Source organism: Mytilus galloprovincialis, chromosome 2 (assembly GCF_965363235.1).
Source record: "Mytilus galloprovincialis chromosome 2, xbMytGall1.hap1.1, whole genome shotgun sequence".
In the NCBI taxonomy this organism is placed as follows: Eukaryota; Metazoa; Mollusca; class Bivalvia; order Mytilida; family Mytilidae; genus Mytilus; species Mytilus galloprovincialis.
The window spans coordinates 28,244,925-28,262,398 of NC_134839.1; the positions used below are offsets into that span (position 1 = coordinate 28,244,925).

Genomic DNA, 17,474 nt, shown 5'->3' on the forward strand with positions numbered 1-17,474 from the left:
CTTAACAAGCAAAAAGAAAAAAGTAACTCCTTATCGAAATTTGAGTTCAAATTTTGTGTTATTAAATGAACTTAATCAAACATTCACAATATGTAACATAACTACTTTCATTTGACCTGATATTATTATAATTGAAAATGTTTTATTTTGATAAGGTGGTACAACTGCAGGAGTTATTTGAGGTCCGTCATTCTGTGTTTGACTTAGGAGCAGCAGGTGTTGGAAAAAGTAAAGTTTGGGGATCATTGTTTAAAACCTACAGAAATCAGGGGAAGAAACCAACAGCTTTAGATCTGGACCCAAAGTCTGTGACAAATGATGAACTGTTTGGTATTATCAACCCAGCTACTAGGGAATGGAAAGATGGTAAGTTCTTTGTTTAAGTTTGTTTCATTCATTTTTTATGCCCCATTTAGGGGCTTAATGTTTTCTGGTCTGTGCATCCGTTTATCTGTCTGTTCGTTCAATTTCTGCAGACTTAAGTTAGCCCCTAAATAAAAATGTTGTAAGAGTTAAAAAGAAGTCAAAATTTAAAATCTACATTAAGATAAGAACACTAGTTTTTCAGAGAAATGCAGTGGTTTCATTTTTTTATGGTGCATTAAAGAATTTTTGGATGTCCCAGATCCTAATCAGTCAAAAAAAGATTTAAATGTATTCAAGTATTTTGGCAATGTATATGAGAACATGATCAGACCTAGTTCTAACATTTGATTTTTAAATTTGTATAAAAATGAAAGTTTTGTGGAGACCTCACCTGTATCCTTTATTTATAGGTTTATTTTCTGTGCTTATGAGAGATCTTGCTAACATGCCTTCAGACAATCCTAAGTGGATTGTACTTGATGGAGACATTGATCCAATGTGGATTGAATCACTCAATACTGTAATGGATGACAACAAAATATTGACGTTAGCCAGTAATGAAAGAATTACATTGACTCCAAGCATGAGACTTCTGTTTGAGATAAGTCACTTAAAGACTGCAACACCAGCCACTGTGTCAAGGGCAGGAATCTTGTTTATCAATGCAGCTGATGTTGGTTGGAATCCGTAAGTAGTGTAGTTAGAAATACTACCATTAAACTTACGCGTTATAACATTGCTGTATTTGTTTTGGTTGCAAAATCTCAGAACTCAAAAAAAAAAAAAAGAACAGGATATAAGGTCAACTATTTTGTCCCTTGAATTTGAAATCAACATTCATCAAGTCTATCAAATATCATCCGTAAGATGCTAACACAACATCCTGACCCTGGTTCAGTAATAGGAATTTGAAATAATTTGTTTGAATTTTGACTACAAATTTTCTGCCTTCGAAGTTTTTTTCAATCAATTGAAAAGTGTTGCTCTGAAAAAATATCTGAAAAATAATACTGGTTACAAGAGATATTGACATGAGTCAAATATTTTTGACAAAAATGTAGTATCTTAACAATCAACTACATTCCTTTGTTGTCATTTTAATCAGACCGAGATATGTTTTCATGGATTTCTGCTAATAATAAACCAACATTATATTATAAGAATGTATTGAAAATAGCATTAAGTGTCAACAATTAAAATGATCATGAGGTAATTTTCACAGTAAAGGTGCATGTCTGGGTAATCATCAACTTCTCATTTTTAGCTCACCTGGCCTAAAAGGCCAAGTGAGCTTTTCTCATCACTTGGCGTCCGGCGTCCGTCGTCGTCCGTCGTCCGTCGTCGTCGTTAACTTTTACAAAAATCTTCTTCTCTGAAACTACTGGGCCAAATTAAACCAAACTTGGCCACAATCATCATTGGGGTATCTAGTTTTAAAAATGTGTCCGGTGACCCGGCCAACAATCCAATATGGCCGCCATGGCTAAAAATAGAACATAGGGGTAAAATGCAGTTTTTGGCTCATAACTCAAAAACCAAAGCATTTAGAGCAAATCTGACATGGGGTAGAATTGTTAAACAGGTGAAGATCTATCTGCCCTGAAATTTTCAGATGAATCGGATAACCCGTTGTTGGGTAACTGCCCCTGAATTAGTAATTTTAAGGAAATTTTGCTGTTTTTGGTTATTATCTTGAATATTATTATAGATAGAGATAAACAGTAAACAGCAATAATGTTCAGCAAAGTAAGATTTACAAATAAGTCAACATGACTGAAATGGTCAGTTGACCCCTTTAGGAGTTATTGCCCTTTATAGTCAATTTTTAACCATTTTTCGTAAATCTTAGTAATATTTTACAAAAATCTTCTCCTCTGAAACAACGGGGCCAAATTAATCCAAACTTGGCCACAATCATCTTTAGGGTTAGTAGTTTGAAAAATGTGTCCGGTGACCCGGCCATCCAAACAAGATGGCCGCCATGGCTAAAAATAGAACATGGGGTAAAATGCAGTTTTTGGCTTATAACTCAAAACCCAAAGCATTTAGAGCAAATCTGACAGGGGTAAAATTGTTTATCAGTTCAAGATCTATCTGCCCTGAAATTTTCAGATGAATTGGACAACCCGTTGTGGGGTTGCTGGCCCTGAATTAGTAATTTTAAGGAAATTTTGATGTTTTTGGTTATTATCTTGAATATTATTATAGATAGAGATAAACTATAAACACCAATAATGTTCAGCAAAGTAAGATTTACAAATAAGTCAACATGAGCAAAATGGTCAGTTGACCCCTTTAGGAGTTATTGCCCTTTATAGTCAATTTTTAACCATTTTTCGTAAATCTTACTAATCTTTTACAAAAATCTTCTCCTCTGAAACTACTTGGCCAAATTAATCCAAACTTGGCCACAATCATCTTTTGGGTTAGTAGTTTGAAAAATGTGTCCGGTGACCCGGCCATCCAAACAAAATGGCCGCCATGGCTAAAAATAGAACATGGGGTAAAATGCAGTTTTTGGCTTATAACTCAAAACCCAAAGCATTTAGAGCAAATCTGACAGGGGTAAAATTGTTTATCAGGTCAACATTTATCTGCTCTGAAATTTTTAGATGAATCGGACAACCCGTTGTTGGGTTGCTGACCCTGAATTGTTAGTTTTAAGGAAATTTTGCTGTTTTTGGTCATTATCTTGAATATTATTATTGATAGAGATAAACTGTAAACAACAATAATGTTCAGCAAAGTAAGATTTACAAATAAGTCAACATGACCGAAATGGTCAATTGACCCCCTTAGGAGTTATTGTTCTTTATAGTCAATTTTTAACAATTTTCATAAAATTTGTAAATTTTTACTAACATTTTCCACTGAAACTAATGGGCCAAGTTCATTATAGATAGAGATAATTTTAAGCAGCAAGAATGTTCAGTAAAGTAAGATGTACAAACACATCACCATCACCAAAACACAATTTTGTCATGAATCCATCTGCTTCCTTTAATATTCACCTAGACCAAGGTGAGCGACACAGGCTCTTTAGAGCCTCTAGTATTAATTGTTATTTTTAGTACAAAATAGTACAATATTAAATATATTATTTATTTAATCAATTTTCATGTTTATAAACAAAAATTAGATATGTTCAAAGCTGGATTGATACAAGAGAGGTCCAGTCAGAGAGAGCTAACCTGACTATCTTGTTTGACAAGTATGTACCAGTTTGCCTGGATACCCTTCGTGTAAGGTTTAAGAAGGTGACGCCAGTCCCAGAGATCAGTCAGGTTCAGATGCTTTGTTATCTGTTGGAATGTCTACTGACACCCGAAAACACTCCACCAGACTGCCATAAAGAATTGTATGAGCTGTATTTCGTGTTTGCTTGTGTATGGGCATTTGGAAGTGTCATGTTCCAGGATCAGGTAACATTAAGACAGTACTAATTAGATAATTAGTCTTTCCACCAAAACCCCTGTATTTTAATATGAAAGTAGTAAGATTAGGTTTAAAATGTCATTTTAATCGTCAAATGGTAGCTTATTGTACATTGATTCCAAAAATATATGGTTTCTATACAGTATTTTTTAAATAAGGGAGATGATTTGTTACTTCCGGTTTGAAAAATGTTACTTCCAATACTATTTGAATATTTACTTAACACCTATTCCAAAAATATCTGGTTCTATATACTTTTATATTAATAAAGTACAAAAAATAGCTAATTCTTGTTTACACAAGGTCACTTTTTTCAAAGTTAATGGTTTGAAACCTATTGCAAAACGTCTCATGGCTTTATCATGTATACATATGAGGTAAAAGCAAAGGTCAAAATCTAGAAAGTCAAATTAAGCTATGACCTTGAGATCAATTTCAAGGTCATCAATCAAGGACCTCAAGTAAAAAGACCATAGGTCTGAATTAATGAGTTATATCACCATACGTGTATTTTTAAATACAAGAGGGGAGAAAACTCCCTTTTATGTTCAACATACCCTTGCAATCAAAATTTATGTGTTAGGACATGTCGTAACTATCAATTTAGTAAAAATAATTTGTTGATATCTTATATTGTTTTTGGAAATAAGTGAAAATAAGCCAAAATTTAGAATATGACCTTCACCTTTGACCTTGACCTAATTTTCTTTTGTTGGGCCAAGGATCTCAAATCAAAAGATCCTAGGTCTCTATCACTGATGGTTTACAAGATAGAAATTCATATCACTTATATCAAAAGCATAAGGGGAAATAACTCTCATATGGAGTGCTCATATCGCCTCAGTCAAAATAGAACAAATCATGCAAAGGATATAATGTATAAAATAATAATTGTCGCTTTCTTTTACGGTTGCGGAGGAGATTCGGGCACAATAAAAGCAGTGTTCGGGGAGATAACTCCTACAAAGAAAATTATTTGGTTATGCAGGGTAAATTTCAAAGGCGCATAAACTGTTCAATATCATATACCAAATATCTAAGCGACATATTGCGAAACAAATATTTATTGCGTAACAAAAATAGGCAGAAGAAACAAAAAAAAAAAATAATCAGAAGAAGAACTACAATAGGCCTTACCACAGAAAAGTCGAAAGACCTAATGAGGCCACAATTAAAAATATTTCAGTTTGCCCAAACCCGACCCATGATGACTGGGTGTGGGTAGGTAGGTAGGCAAATTCTTTTTTTTTTATCAGAATTTGCATGAAAATATTAAAAGATCTTAAAACAGTATATCTTTTTTTCCCGTCAAACCTTTGTAGAGACAACCAAAAGCCATGAATTTAAAACCTCTATAAATAAATTAATCTACTATATGATTTGTATCCTGAGATGTTATTAACCCTGACAATTGCTAGCTGTGTGAAAGGGCTGGTGGATTTATGAAGTGATTTTCAACAGTTCCATCAACACGATGTTTGTGTAAAAAAAATATCAGCTGATTATGTAATGATTAAATTTGTTTGCAGTTTTTAAATCCTATTTCTATTAAAATGGATTAAATGTCCTAAAATATTTATATGAATTATTATCTACCATCCTTAGTTTGTGTCTTTTTTATGTTTTGAAAACAAATTTATAGTTTACATTATCACACAGGTAAACTAATTTGGCTATAAATAGATCAAAGCATGTTCTGTAGAATCTCCAAACTAAAAACGTATTTGTTATAATTTTATTTCTTTAAATAATCAAGTTTAAATTTTTGAAAATAATCATTATTGATAAAATATAATTGCATGAAGTTAACGTTTTCTGAAGACTATTTATTTTTGGGGAAGACGGCTTCAAGCCGTCAATCCCCTATGGGGTTGACCATAGTGACATTCCCTCACATCATTCATTTTGTTTTTATAGTGTGGAAAACCCCCCAACAAATCTTACTAAGATTGAAGAGAAGGAGACCCAGAAATGAATAGTTTGATTTAAACACTTTTTTACACATTTCCCTTCTGTTTCTCACGAACTTATCGTATCTTGAGCTCTTCTTTACACTGTTTATGTTTCTTTTTACAATCCGGAAAAAATCAGTATGAGGAGATATTCTAAATATATCCAACCTACATTGTATTTTATAGTGACGTCATTCTTGGAATGCCACACTACGCAGAAGCAGGGATATCCTTCAATGGTTATTTAAATCATTCTCAGAGATCGTGCACTAATTACACATTGGTATTTGTTAAATTTAAACATAAAAATGTTTGCTGTAGATGATTCAAACATCAACATGCAATACTTTAAATTGTAGATAAACAACTTTCAAAGTAAACAAAGATCGTGGGGATACATGAGATAGGGGAGAGAAACAATTTCATTAATTTTTTTTTTGTAAAAATGCTGTTTTGAGAATCTTCCTCCAATTCAGGAGCACCTCAATTGTTGAGTAATTATCCACTAAAATAAAAGTTAATGTACCTAAACACTTAAAATGTGACATTTCATTGGATTAGTAGTCTTCCATTTAAACTAAATTTTTGTGTACCAACATAATCATTGTAATGGTAAAAAAAAAAAATGTTGCATTTTGTAGTTTAAACCTATTTATTCATGAAATTTACAAATATTTCAAATTTAGGATTTGGAAACAAGCTTCACTTTTTTGTAAAAATGCTGTTTTGAGAATCTTCCTCCAATTCAGGAGCACCTCAATTGTTGAGTAATTATCCACTAAAATAAAAGTTAATGTACCTAAACACTTAAAATGTGACATTTCATTGGATTAGTAGTCTTCCATTTAAACTAAATTTTTGTGTACCAACATAATCATTGTAATGGTAAAAAAAAAATTGTTGCATTTTGTAGTTTAAACCTATTTATTCATGAAATTTACAAAAATTTCAAATTTAGGATTTGGAAACAAGCTTCACACAGTTTACATCAATCATATTGTTTTTTTATTAGTACCTGTTTCCCTGTGATGAGTTGTAACTGGGAACTTTATCAATGGAAAGTTAAAACTGAATAGATTTTTCAGTCCAAACTTTCTTAAGAAAAAACTTAAAAATCAAAGAGTACTGTCACAAAAAATGGGAAATGGCCCTAGCCTGCAGTTCAGTGGTACACAATTAAGATTTCAAAAAATATTGTAGTTGTTGTGAAATGACAGAATTCCGTTGAAATTTAGATAATTAACTATCAACTTTAATCATATGTTTAGATTTAGAAGATGCAGATCTCTTCCATTGGTCGAAATTGAATCTAAACTAAGGAAACGAAATTACATTAAACAACAATTGATTTCAATATCGTCAACCTTTCTACATGTTCTAGCTGTTCTTTTTATCATTCTTTATATGCAGATTATCAAAAGATACCCCCCCCTTTCCAAAAAAATAATTAAATAGAAACAAGGGCCGTCTTTCCCCTCAGAGCTATTCAGCTCTTTGATTAGGTCATGGTTCTAGAGGCTTCCTCACAAATTTGTATAAAAATCCAATCTGGCGTCCATAACATGTTTTAACTTTTGCACATGTGAAAAAAATAGTTCTGACAAAAGTCAGATTTCTCTTGTCAAAAGGGATTTATATTGCAATAAATTATTCAGAAGGAGTTACATTCAGTTAAGATTATATTTCTGATTCTGTGAGCAATTATAGTTTTATCAAATTCTCCCAAACAGCAACGTACTGATCTTGTCTAATGAGACTAGTAAATTTGAACTATTTGAATAAAAGGGCATCTAATTTACACGATAAAGGAAGATTATAATTAAAGCCAACAATTTATCAAGAAATAATTCCTTTTTATTCAGTAAAAACAAAATCTTCTTGCAAGATTGTAAATTCGCAACTTCAGGATCCATTTCCTGTCAGAATAACATTGAAAATATTCAATTGCACATGGTTTTGAACAAATCTACCTGAATATTCTTATCAGATATTCGATAACACGATGAAATTAACATTGATCATATAGGTAAGGGTTTGGTAGTACAGACAACTACAGCGTAAAAAAACTGTGCCACTTCACATGTTTAACTTCTTTACGTTCGTTAAATCAGAAGATAAAAACGGAGAACATCGAATATCGATTAACTGCGTCTCTTATACGCTTTCTTTTAATCTTATTCACAGTTACTTTCAAACATTAAGTTTTGTACGATGACGGAGCGGACCCAAAAAAAATCTGGAAAAAAAAATTTCTTCAAAAAAAGAATTTGAGTAGGCGGGTTTATTTTGGGTCGGTTGCGTTTGGGCAAACATACAATCTTTTTATTTGTGCCTGAGGAAGGGATATTGTATCTTGATAGGAATAGATTTCCATATTTATTTATGAAAGTAATATGAATCATCGATATCAATGGTAAGTATAAAAAGATGATGTGCCAATAAGACAACTCTTCATAAGAGACCAAATGACACAGAAATTAACAACAACAGGTCACCACACCACCTTCAACAATGAGCAAAGAACATACAGCATAGTCAGCTATAAAAGGCCCTGAAATAAAAAATGTAAAAACAATTCAAAAGAGAAAACTAATGGCCTAATCAAAGTACAAAAAAAAATCTGTTGGTTTACCAGGAAAATGTGTACCTTGCTTTCATAGAAAATATAACCCTTAGACTACTGCATTCATTTCTTTTGTACTTTTGTGTATTGCTGAATAAAATTTTAATCACTGATGAAATAAACATGTTTACTAACATTTGCTATATCTATGTAAATATTGAATATTCATCAATAAAAGTTATATAAACAAGTTTTGTTAAATTCTGAATTTTTTATTTATTTTATTTTTGTGTGAGTCTCTGGTCATTTATTACCTGTGCAAGTGCAAATAGAGGTAAACAAAGGTAAACTTGATTTTTTTCATGTTTTATTAATGAATCCATTAATGTAAAAACTTTACAAAAGTATCCATGACTTCAGAATTGAACAATTGTAGTTAAAAATATCTTTTATGAACTAGTTCTACCGTGATTATCATTGGAAAAAAGTTTCTTCTTGGACCAACAGCCTTTTTTTATGCAACAATTTTCCGGTATTTTCCTTCTGACTTTCACTACCCCGACATTTACTTCCATGTACAAATATATTTCTACAAGTTCATTGGTATAGCTTTCATAAATAAATAATCTTGACAAAGTTAAAGTTCAGATCTGTTGATGTCAGTAGAAAGGCGAAATGATAGACATTGCAAATCCAGTTTCATGTCATCCATTTCGTACATGGTCTGGGGAATCCCCGTAGTTCTCTCTTTAAAAGTCTTCTGTTTGGAATTTTGCTACAATGTTTCTATTTCCATCTATTATATCTTTTGTTCTCATCCAAATCCTTTAAATCAACCGCTGCTGTTACATCGTTATCATTGAAATACTTCTAAACGTGTTGGCCAACACTCCAAACAATATCTCCCATTTTGTCACTTTTTTCATCATAATTTTTCACTTTCAGTTTCATTGCTTGTACTTGATTTAAATTCTAGAGACACTCAAAAGAACGCAGAATTTTAACCAATCAGAATCCATAGAAGTCTAAATTGTCGCAATATCATGAATATTGACTACGCCCAATACATGGTAACTGTGTAAACAATTGAGTTAGGGAAACGACAATAGTTGCGCATAGCAGTCTAAGGGTTGTTAAAACAAAAATGAGCATTGTCAAAACCACCAATGCATTTTCTTTCATTCCTTCCATAAATTTTCAATATCTACAACTGGATCGGTACTTATGTTATGATAATAGCTATCAACTTTTTTTCACAGCTTGTTGACTATAGAGTTGAATTCACTAAATGGTGGTTGACTGAGTTCAAACACATTAAGTTTCCTGGCCATGGAACTGTGTTTGATTATTATATAGATGCAGAAACACACAAATTTGAACCATGGACCAAAAAGGTCGTGAAGTTTGAATTGGATCCAGATTTGCCCTTACAGGTAATATATGATTACTGTTTATAAAAAAAGTTACAAGAGACTTGTTTACTCTTTGTGTAGTGAAATAAGATAAGTCATTCACAAAGGTAATTCTTACAACTTTTTTTCATTTTGTTAACACAAAAGAGAGAAAATGACGAAAACAACTACTTTTTCTGGGAAGTAATTTTTTTCCTGAAAACACACTTTAAACATCTTTTAAATTATCCTAATTTTGAAACAAGTGCTTTTTCAAGATCTATGAAAAAATATTGAACTAATATGCAATATTTTACTTTGACCAGGCTGCCTTAGTCCACACAGCAGAAACTACCAGAGTCAAGTATTTCTTAGATATGTTGATTGAGAAAAAGAGGCCAGTCATGCTTGTTGGAACAGCTGGTACAGGCAAGACAGTATTGATGCAGGCTAAACTATCAAGCTTACCAGATGAATTTATGGTGGCTAATGTCCCTTTCAATTTCTACACAACCTCAGCTATGTTGCAGGGAATATTAGAAAAGCCATTAGAGAAGAAAGCTGGTAGGAACTATGGTCCACCTGGAACAAGGAGGTTGATCTACTTTGTAGATGATATGAATATGCCTGAGGTAAAGTTTCATAAGATATTTAAAAAAAAAAAAGATATATTGTCTTGCCTGGCTCAAAAAAGTTGGTCTTAAAAGCACCAACCCCAAATTGTTAATAGTTTGTATTTCGGTCAGTTTCAGGTGAACCACTTATGCACCGTTAATTAATGTTAAATGATATGTAGTTATATAAATATTGACACATATCATTTCCATGAAGATATTTGATTAACTTTTTAGAAGAATGTTAACATTATATAAGAATTGAGAATGAAAACAATAATATTTAAAATAGAGTAGCCAACAATAAAGACAAGTTTTGAATTTCATTTACTTTTCCAGTTGTACTTTACACTCACCTATATTTGAGATTTTAATAAAAAGTTCCTGTAAGATTTGAGATTTATCATTGACTGTATAATATTTGGTTGTTTTCAGGTTGATGTTTATTTTACTGTTCAGCCTCACACTTTGATAAGACAACACATTGACCATGGTCATTGGTATGACAGAGCCAAGCTTACTTTGAAGGAAATTCATAACACACAGTATGTTGCTTGTATGAATCCTACAGCTGGTAGCTTTACAATAGATTCAAGGCTACAGGTATAGCATATGTAGTTGATATGTATCTTTAAGATATGATAAGATGTTTTAATAAATTGTATGTTTATTGTTCACTGGATTGTTTCATATGTTTTAAAAAGTTGGAAACATATACTGATAAATTAACTAAACAAAATATAAAAATATGGCACCTATAGTTGATTACCAATAATTTAATTTTGGATGTAACATGTATTCTGATTGGCTGACTGTGTTTTGTCGATCAGCTCATAGACATTATTTTGTCCTGTGACCGTGACGTCATCAATGTTTTTTAAATTAAATTATCAGGAATTACTGTAATATGTTTTCTGTCTATTCGAAATAACATAAAAAATGTGGTGCACTCTTTAAAATAACCTTTGTAGCGTATTATTCAGTATGCTTCACATTATTTTATAATGATTTTTATTTTTCTCTTGTAATGACCTTTCAAAATAGCATATTATTTACAGAAATATTTTATTTACATGTGTATTACATTTAAGATCATTATAATCTTAAAGAAAACTAGAAAATTTCTTTTTTATTGCAGAGACATTTTTGTGTATTTTCCGTCAACTTTCCGAATGTTGAAGCTTTACAAACCATCTACACCAGTATTCTGTCTCAACATCTGAATATCAGTGGATTCCCAGCAGCTGTTCAGAAATACTCAACTGTGTTGGTTAATGGAGCATTGGCACTTCATGCAAAAGTTTCATCAACTTTCTTACCAACAGCCATCAAATTTCACTATGTCTTCAATCTTAGAGACCTTTCTAATATATTTCAAGTGAGTATCCAAAAAATGAAATTAGTTCATAGATCAATGTTTTAAGTAGAAAATAAGGAGATGTTGTATGATTGCAAATGAGTCAACCCTCCAACAGAGTTTAAATGCCGTAGATTTTAGCAATATTAGTCAATTTCTGGCCTTCAACATAGAGATGAATCAATAGCTGTATAGTCTGGGCTATTCCAGAAAAAATGTATGGGGGGGTTGGAAGGCAAATTATATTAATAATACATGGGTGATGGGTATGAGAGCAACTTTTCACACTATAATGCACTATAATTCTCAATTACAATTGTCTGGGTGGCGGGTGCTGACAAAAACTGCCTTCCAACCCCCCCATACATTTTTTTCTGGAATAGCCCTCTCCTGCAAATGGTCCTAATATTAAAAATGTGAAACAATTCAAAAGAAAATCTTGAAAAGGAGCTCCATGACCTATCAATATTTTTAGCTTACTTTAATCCTTAACTAACACTCTTGCAGCTTTAAGTATCAATTTTGAATTCTTGATTTATTTAATTTTACCTTAGATCACCTAAGTTCATCCTTAAGACAGGCATAATGTATGCAGGTTAATACCAGAATTTTGTCTTTTTCAAATGAAAATTGCACTCTTTTGCACAAGCAATATAAACTTTCTATTGTGACTGCTTGTGTATAGTTTTCAGAATTTGGCTTTCTTCTCTATTAAATAGTTTCAAAAGGGTTTTAATTCCTCTTTTGTCACAGCATATACGTCTTTAGTTAAACTATTCAAGTTGGTTTTCTCTGGAATTGAATGACTGAAGGAACAAATATGCCTAATTGGAAATACAAATAAAAAACTGCATATTAATTTTATTTCTTTAAAGTGATAGGATTTTTTGAAAAAGAACCACCTGCATATGTAGGTGTAATCTACTTGTCCTTAGTGTTCTTATAAAGATGGTAGATGAAGTAATGAATTATACCTACTATTTTCTTTTATATTCATCATATTTAATTTCCATATGAAAAAAAGTGAAATAAAATTTTATAATAACTTTTAACTTCTATTATTTTTCAGGGTCTGTTGTTTGCTATGCCAGATTGTGCAAAGACAAACATTGATCTGATTCGTCTGTGGATGCATGAAGCAGGACGTGTCTACGGTGATAAGCTTGCAGATGAAAATGATATTGAAATATTTGACAAACTCATTAAAGACATCTGTAAAAGATCTTTTGAGGTATAGTATAGCATTGTTGCTAAAATGTAAAATTAGTTAGGTATTCCTTTTCTATTGACAGTATCAACATTGAACAACAAGTGCATAAATTTAACTTATTCTATCAGTGTATCAAAAACCACTTCCTTTTTGTCAATCTCTTTCAATTGTATCAAAATATCATAATTGACTTTCATTTCATTTCCTTTGCTTCACTTACATTTCATTGACTGGATTTTTTAACTGTTCAAATGTTATGTTTTAAGTAGGCAATTTATTGATGCAGCAAAAGTTAATATTTTCTTAAGTGCAAGGAATGGGAGGCATATAGATACTAATCAAGCAGGGTATCCTCTGACACAGTGAAAATTAACCAATAATATTATTCAATTTTCATAGGAATTATAGAAATACAATTTATATAATTTCACTCTGGTACAGGGCTTACAAAAAAATTTGAGCCAGCTGGACATTGTATATCTAATCCCGATTTTAATCTCTTAAGACTTAGTCACAAAAGGCAAGTATGGTAATCAGATGGCCATCCCAGTGATTGCATGGCATTAGATTAAATAAAAACTATATTAATATATTAAACTTTACTTTGATATAAATTGATGTAAACTGTTAAATTGACAGTGCATCATTTGCAAGTGTGCACATCAGCGTGCTGATACCTGCCTTATACTCTTTATTTGTGCAAAATGACATTGTCAAAAGCTTAACTTTCGTTTTTAAAATTACATTTTACTAATACCAAATGTTGACTTGACAATGGTAAAACATGGACCAGAAACGGATACGTAAAATCTGAGTATGCTTACGTTATTTCTTCAACAAAATACTTCAAATGAATGTTATATGCAGGTATCAATGATAATTTTAGCATTTTTGAAGAATTGTAGGATGAATAATTAAATGTCCCACCTGTGCACATGCACACATGTGTTCTAGTTCATCTAACGTAGTTCTGACGATTTTTCAGTTAAAATCTTTTTGTTTTTTTTTTTATCAAATCATGTTTATAAACGCATTTCTTATAATTTTAATCTTTTGGACTAAATCAATTTATATAAAAACTGCTGAATTGTAAGAAAATAACTTTGAATAGACCAATTAATTTATACGATGTCCGGTAATGAAAATAGTTTACCTGTCACCTGAACAAGTAGATTTCAGCTGTCCAACAACTAATTAGCCTTGATTAAAATTAGAAAGTATTGAAGTAGGGGTTGTTTTGATAGTAACTAATCATGTCACTTTTATGACCGGAAATGTGTGGCTGTTAAAAGCAAAAGATCGTGAATTATGTTAATTTGTTGGTCTCTTAAGAAAGCCTTGAAAACTAAAAAGTACATGACCGTTTCATGCTTTGCCCAGCCAGACTTTTACCGGACATAATACAATTGTCTGGAATATATGACCGTTTTGGAAGCCTTGCTCTGGTATTCATGCACAAATTGTGAATAGATAGCGTAAATGAATCAAAAGAAATCTGTGGTAAATATCCATGAGATTGCGATCCAATCCACAGATAACTAAAATACAAATCTGAAGTACAAAATGTTTATTACCAAGTTTCCTATTATTTTTTCTACTGTTGATTATATAAATCTTTCTTTTATAGAATAACCTTAAATATTTAAAGAAAAACATGTACTTAAAATTATCTTAAGTCTTTCTTGTGTGTTAAATTGCATTGGAAGACAAATGTTGTATTTGTAAAAATAATGATTCTGAGTTCAATGAAATTATGATTCATATATTTTTAGGATACGAATGAAGAGATCTTATTTAGGAAACCCAATATTTTCTGTCATTTTGCCACAGGAATTGGAGATCCAAAGTACATGCCCGTAGAAGGATGGCCAGAGTTAAATAAGTTATTAACAGAAGCTTTAGATAATTATAATGAACTGAATGCAATCATGAATCTGGTTATGTTTGAAGATGCAATGTCCCATGTATGTAAGATCAACAGAATCTTAGAATCTCCTCGAGGTAATGCTTTGTTGATAGGTGTTGGTGGCAGTGGAAAGCAAAGTTTATCCAGACTCGCAGCTTTTATAAGTAGTCTGGATGTGTTCCAGATTACACTGAGGAAGGGTTATAGTATTGCTGATCTTAAAGTGGATATAGCTCAGTTATATATTAAAACAGGCCTGAAAAACGTTGGTATGATGTTCTTAATGACTGATGCTCAAGTTGCTGATGAGAAGTTTTTAGTATTAATAAACGACTTGCTGGCTTCTGGTGAGATTCCAGATCTTCTCCCAGATGATGAGATTGAGAATATTATCAATGGGATGAGGAATGAAGTACGAGCTACTGGAATGGAAGATTCAAAGGAAAACTGCTGGAAATTCTTCATTGATAAAGTCAGAAAAACTCTCAAGGTATTATTCAATTTAATTACTAGGAAATTATTAAACAAAAATGAGACCTAAATAAATAAAAACATTGAACTAATATTTATGAATATATCGATGGGCTGGGTATTTTGAATAGTTTTTGTCTACAAAAGATTCATAAATCTTGCATGAATCCAAAAAGTTTAAATTAATTTTGAACTTCTTTTATTGTTTATATATAATTTTACTTTACAGGTAATTTTTCTGTCTATTTTAGGTGGTTTTATGTTTCTCCCCTGTTGGGTCAACATTGAGGGTGAGAAGTCGTAAGTTTCCAGCTGTAACAAATTGTACATGTATAGATTGGTTCCACGAATGGCCAGTAGAAGCCCTGAATTCTGTATCTCAAAGATTCTTACAGGAAGTAGAACTGCTTTCAGTATGTATATATGTATTCATAGATAAGTCTTTTTGCTGTTTTTCTCATTACAAATATGATTTTCATTTGTATATTTTTATACGACCGTAAAACATTTTTTTTGGATCGTATAATGGTATGATGTCGTCTGCGTTGTTGTCCGAAGACACATTGGTTTCCGGATAAGAACTTTAGTTTAAGTGAATGGATCTCTATGAAATTTTTTAAGAAAGTTCAATACCACAAAAGGAAGGTTGGGATTGATTTTGGGGATGATGGTCCCAACAGTTTAGGAATTAAGGGCCCAAAACAAACATTTTTCTAGTTTCAGGATAAGAACTTGTGTATAAGTACTTCTATTGCTCTAAAATTGTACCACAATGTTTAATACTACAAGTACAAGTAGAAGGTTTGGATTCATTTTAAGGGTTATGGGGCTATGAACAGTTTAGGAATTAAGGACCAAAAACAAGCATTTTTCTAGTTTCCAGACAATAACTTGGGGGGGGGGGGGAAAGGGGAGAGAGGGGTCATATTTTTTTTTCAAAATTTTTCAAGATGAAATCTTCGATTGAACAGTAATGTGCAATACATTTGTAAAATCTTTGACCACATTTTTGTTGTTGTCATAAACCTATATTAATTCAAAAATTTTATCACAATCCAATTTCAGTCAGTATCAAGCTTGAATATTGGTTCCAAATTTACACCAACTGTTCAGGGTTAGATCTCTGCGGTCCTATCTGGCTGTGCTCAGCAAAGCATTTTATTTTTAATGTAAATTGATAGGTTCCAAATATACAAATGAATTGTACATGTGACTTTGGTACAAAAACAAAATTGCATCCCATTTGTCATTGATTGGTAAATTTGTTTTCATAAAAAAGAAACAAAATTAAAGGTTCAAATTTATGATAGATTTTAATGTGTCAAAAAAGAATACTCAGAAGATGGTGTTTTATTATTGAGATCAATAGAAAGGTAGTAGTAAAAATTTAAAATTTTTGATTACAGTATATTAATGCAGTTTTTCCTCAAATAGAATTACAAATTCTTTTCCTCCTCAATTTACAGCTACAGTAATAAATGCATGGAAAATGGTAAAGGTTTTAGAGATAATATAGTGCTTAAAAAACTCATTTATTTAAACAAAAATTATATTATTACATCAAACATTATAAAAATTGCTCAATATTTTTTAACAAAGATAAAAATATTACTGTAAAAACAAGAAAGCCAATACAAATCATGTTTGCAAAGCAAAAAAAAATCACAGTTTGCACTAGATAGCCACAAAAAAACTATGTAGCCAAAGAAATACATTCTCAAGATCATTCCCACCTCAGCCTATCTTGAAAATCTCTAATATCCTTAAAACTTGTTGTTACTAAACAAAATAGCAACAACCACAAAATGTCTTATGATCAAATATGCTGCCAGTAAATTTCATTCTTACACTGATTACTCAAGCATTTAATAAAATATTCTTACACTGATTACTCAAGCATGTAATAAAAGATTCTTACACTGATTACTCAAGCATGTAATAAAAGATTCTTACACTGATTACTCAAGCATTTAATAAAAGATTCTTACACTGATTACTCAAGCATTTAATAAAAGATTACACTGATTACTCAAACATTTAATAAAAGATTCTTACACTGATTACTCAAGTATTTAATAAAAGATTCTTACACTGATTACTCAAGCATTTAATAAAAGATTCTTACACTGATTATTACCTTGTAAACATCAAAGGAATGCTGATCCAATTCCATCATCAGGTGGAGTCCTCCTTCCTTGGCTGTTTCGTC

At 31.5% G+C, this 17,474-nt stretch overlaps 1 protein-coding gene across 1 annotated transcript in view; it reads left to right on the forward strand.

The window, feature by feature from the left end:
• Positions 1 to 17,474, forward strand: part of LOC143063304 (dynein beta chain, ciliary-like) — a 99,420-nt gene that overhangs the window by 53,860 nt on the left and 28,086 nt on the right. The window contains exons 27-36 of the mRNA XM_076235364.1: positions 156 to 366; positions 777 to 1,053; positions 3,506 to 3,788; positions 9,576 to 9,749; positions 10,034 to 10,339; positions 10,757 to 10,924; positions 11,460 to 11,699; positions 12,748 to 12,909; positions 14,661 to 15,284; positions 15,517 to 15,678. Of these exons, the coding sequence (XP_076091479.1) occupies positions 156 to 366; positions 777 to 1,053; positions 3,506 to 3,788; positions 9,576 to 9,749; positions 10,034 to 10,339; positions 10,757 to 10,924; positions 11,460 to 11,699; positions 12,748 to 12,909; positions 14,661 to 15,284; positions 15,517 to 15,678 (2,607 nt within the window). The remainder of the gene's footprint in view (positions 1 to 155; positions 367 to 776; positions 1,054 to 3,505; positions 3,789 to 9,575; positions 9,750 to 10,033; positions 10,340 to 10,756; positions 10,925 to 11,459; positions 11,700 to 12,747; positions 12,910 to 14,660; positions 15,285 to 15,516; positions 15,679 to 17,474) is intronic.